The 3857-nt window shown below is 31.8% G+C and overlaps 1 protein-coding gene across 1 annotated transcript; it reads left to right on the forward strand.

Moving 5' to 3' along the window:
• Positions 1-1902: 1902 nt before the first annotated feature.
• LOC121867633 (deoxyuridine 5'-triphosphate nucleotidohydrolase-like) lies at positions 1903-3497 on the forward strand. The gene is made up of 4 exons (XM_042367650.1): positions 1903-2006; positions 2215-2414; positions 2725-2870; positions 3396-3497. Exons 1-4 carry the CDS (start codon positions 1903-1905, stop codon positions 3450-3452), a joined length of 507 nt encoding a protein of 168 aa, XP_042223584.1. The 3' UTR covers positions 3453-3497.
• The last annotated feature ends 360 nt before the right edge of the window (positions 3498-3857 follow it).

Genomic DNA, 3857 nt, shown 5'->3' on the forward strand with positions numbered 1-3857 from the left:
ATTATCATAAATTTCACAGACACTAACAAAAACTTTTTCTTGCCCATTTTTCAAATATTTAGTTATTAATTTCTTAACACCATATTTGTAAATTACATCGTATCGGCGAATAAGAGCATACTCTTGAGGCGTCTTTGTAGTAATTTTATTCTTGGCTGCTTCAATTATTTCTATATAGTGTTTCAATTTTGTATCAGTAAAAAATAACCGTTTATTACAAAATTTTTGTGCAAATAATTTTTCTTCAAATAATTTTCTGTTGATTTCACTTGTACTTGTATTTGCTGGTGTATCAGGATCTTCATTGTCGTCGCTGTCACTATCTAACATTGTTGTCTGTCTGTCAAATACAGTTAGTTTGGTTAACACACCCAACCCAATAATCGATCTATCCGTGGGCAGTCTAATGGGAAGTGTGGTGCTACTTCATGTTGGGGAGGGGTATATATAGTTGGTGGGTATGAATAATTGGCAACTCCTTTTTCCCATTTGAAGGAAGCAAACTACATGTTACCTAGTTTTTAAAAGGTAAAGGTTGTTAAAGACAAGGTCGTTGTTTGAGGGAAGTAGCGTAACCCTCACCACCTTCTTCCTCTCACCTGCCTCTGTATCCCCCAAGTAAAAAGAAAATATTCTAAGAGAAAATATTCTTAAGTAATATGGATGTATGTTGTGGAAAACCTAATGGGTTTATAATTGGTATTTTACATTTAGTTTGGAGTGCATAATGTTTTGTTTTGCATTTTGTTTTACACCATAGACTGGATTAGGTAAGTTTTATCTGGTTGATTTAATAGATACCAATAATATAATTTTTCGAAGAATAATATAAAGATATGTTTTACATAAATTACATAAGGAAGAAAAAAACAATATATTATTGTTGCTAGCTAGATTTATTATTAGTTTTAATGTTTATTATCGGAAAAATTTAAAATATTTTATACATACAAATATTATCTCGTCGTCGGTCAATAAAAACATTGTTTTTTAACTCTATAGCGATAACGGCTGGGAGAGAATTATCACTAGAATCTGTTAAAGAACTACAGTGTCAAACCTTTATCCTAGGTAGAAAGTACTAAATGTAATAATTCTTTAACGGCAGGCATTATAATATTACACTGAAAGGAAATTTTTCTTTCTTAATCTTAAAGATCAGTCTTTTGTACCACCATTCAAAATTTCCTGTTAATTTAAATACTAAATATTTTTAACATTTTAATAATAATAAAATTAATTACAATCACAATCAGTTCGTTCACATTATAAAAATCACACGAATACGAAAAAGATAAAGGTTAAATAATACGTTAAAGGTTACTTATTATAACGAAATATTTTATAATTAATTAACACACCCACACAAAAACCCAATAATATTAAACGGATGGTTCATTTTTTTAATAAAGTCTGAAAGATACAAATTTTCGTTTAAAAAAAAAGTAACTGTTTAGATAATAATAAAATTAATACACAAATACGAAAAAGATAATTAGCCCCACCACCAGTCAAAATTTCCTGTTATTTGAACTTTCTTTGTAACATGTGGGGCAGGAATTTAAGTAATGCAGTCTGGTAGAATTGCCTGAGGGTAAAATATATTCAACAAAGGACACCGATAAATTACTATCTCTTAAGAATTCGGCAGCAGTCATTATCCTGAATAAAGTAAATACTCCTCCTCCCACCCCACTGAATTTTTTTTGCCTCTCATTGTAAATTAGACCAAATAAGTATATATAAAAATTAATTTCGTTTATATTGATTTTAAATTATTACAAAAGCATTAGTTACCAGATTTTAAATGTTATTATGTGGGGATTGAAACCGAGTGTGCTGTATTCCCGTCCACCTCACTGCTGCTGTAACACCATCTTCTGTCACCACAGTATCAGTATCATGCCTTCCACCGTCAGAAGTGTCCTACGGTTCAAGAAGCTGTCAGGGAATGCTTTAACTCCCAGTAAAGGTTCAAAACTGGCCGCCGGGTTTGACTTGAGCAGGTAGGGGTGAACCACCATTGTTGATCTTATGTCCATTTTCTTCAGTTGCTGTGATGATTATTGATGTACTGTACTTTACTGTAGGCTGTTTTTCCTTTTGCTTGTGTAATGATTTAATTCTTGGCTTTTTGCATCATGTGTGTACCACTGTTATTTTTCAATAAGACAGTCTGCTCTGATTTGGTGGATTATTTGAATGTTAATTTAGTTATTTTAACTTTAACTACGGGAATGAATATTTAAAGAGTGGCAACTTATTTCCCTTTTTCAGTGCGTATGATATAGTAATTGCAGGCCAGGGCAAAGCTCTTATCAAGACGGACATACAGGTAGAGTTACCAGAAGATTGTTATGGCAGGGTGGCACCACGATCTGGTCTTTCCTGGAAGAATCACATTGATGTTGGAGGTTAATGTCTATTTTGGGTTTAATTCATATATTAAGCTAGCTAATTTTGAAACTAAATATTACAAAATTTACCTTGTTTGTGTTTACTATAGGAAAGTCAAGTATACCTGTATGTATGTACTTTTAATTTCCATTTAGTAAATGAAGTTTGTGGAAATTATTGGCTTGATTTAACTCTGTCATGGCCAGTGCCTTACATGTCTCAAGAGGTTGGGTATGTTTCTTAATCTCACTTCTTGCGTTCTCATTATCATCATTTACGTTAAACTCTTGAGGTTAGATACACGTTTATTTGAGGCTACCCTTTCAGCCGGTGTTATTGACCGAGACTACCGGGGAAATGTTGGCGTTGTTCTCTTCAACCACGCCAAGACTGATTTTGAAGTAAAAAAGGGTGACCGAGTAGCTCAGCTCATATGTGAAAAAATCGTGTATCCAGATATAGAGGAAGTTGAGGTTTGTGTCAGTTTATCTTCTTTTTCTGTGTCTTGAGTCCAATATTTTAATAACCAGCCTTAAAGGTCTTAACAGTAACAAAGAACATACTGTACTGGTCAACATTAAATGGCCAATAAATTGATAGTGGTAGATCACCAAATACACATGCGAGTTAATGTTGTGTTAAATTCCCGTTGCTTGTTTACAAAGGCAATCAGCAGATTTACAGATTTTAAGAAGTATTATTGTATAATAGATGTTGAAACACATATACTGTACTCTAATTGCATTAATTCTTATGGGGGACAATTCCTCATTATGAAATGTTTGATAGGGACTGAGTATTTGAAAAAAAATAAGTTATAGAAATATATGTAATTAAATACAAAATAAGAGTATTAGGGACGGGAGTTGAAAAGGTTTACTTACTAAGCAACCAAGAAATATACAGTGTTCTGTAGAGCTAAGGCCTAGACTTTGGGATGGTGCAGTGGGGTTGTCAAGCATGGAGATCCAAGGTACTAATGATTATCCATTTTTCAGGAATTCGTGGACACAGAACGAGGTGCTGATGGTTTTGGATCAACTGGAATGAAGTAGAAAATCCATCCAGAAAATTTTATTAGAAAAAAAATGTTTCTGTTTATAAATGATTTTATATATATTTTGCTCACATATATTTTACAAAATGATTGGTGTCTAGATTCAATAATAGAGTTCAAAACTTTACAAAAAGACAGATTGTTATACTTTTTGAAAAGGTTTTGCAAAACGACGATAAAATCAAAATTTCGAAAAAATTTTAATTTTAGATTTCACACAACATGGATGGAAAGAAATGATGCATTTACAGAATGTCTAATGAATATTATTTTTGATAAATTTATTCAATTAGAATTATGTGTATATACACAGTATAATAAATATGTGAATATACATATTAAAATTTTAGCAAAACAAGGAAATGAAATATTTGCTCCTCTTTATAGTGAATTACTACTATGT

This window comes from Homarus americanus, unplaced genomic scaffold (assembly GCF_018991925.1).
Source record: "Homarus americanus isolate GMGI-L3 unplaced genomic scaffold, GMGI_Hamer_2.0 scaffold9498, whole genome shotgun sequence".
Lineage (NCBI taxonomy): Eukaryota > Metazoa > Arthropoda > Malacostraca > Decapoda > Nephropidae > Homarus > Homarus americanus.

Bases quoted from the DNA above. Each gene is read 5' to 3' on its own strand.
- LOC121867633 (XM_042367650.1), top strand. From the start codon at position 1,903: ATGCCTTCCACCGTCAGAAGTGTCCTACGGTTCAAGAAGCTGTCAGGG. The intron at 2,007-2,214 runs GTAGGGGTGAAC...ATGTTAATTTAG, and splicing joins GCCGGGTTTGACTTGAGCAG to TTATTTTAACTTTAACTACG. The intron at 2,871-3,395 runs GTTTGTGTCAGT...TCCATTTTTCAG, and splicing joins CAGATATAGAGGAAGTTGAG to GAATTCGTGGACACAGAACG.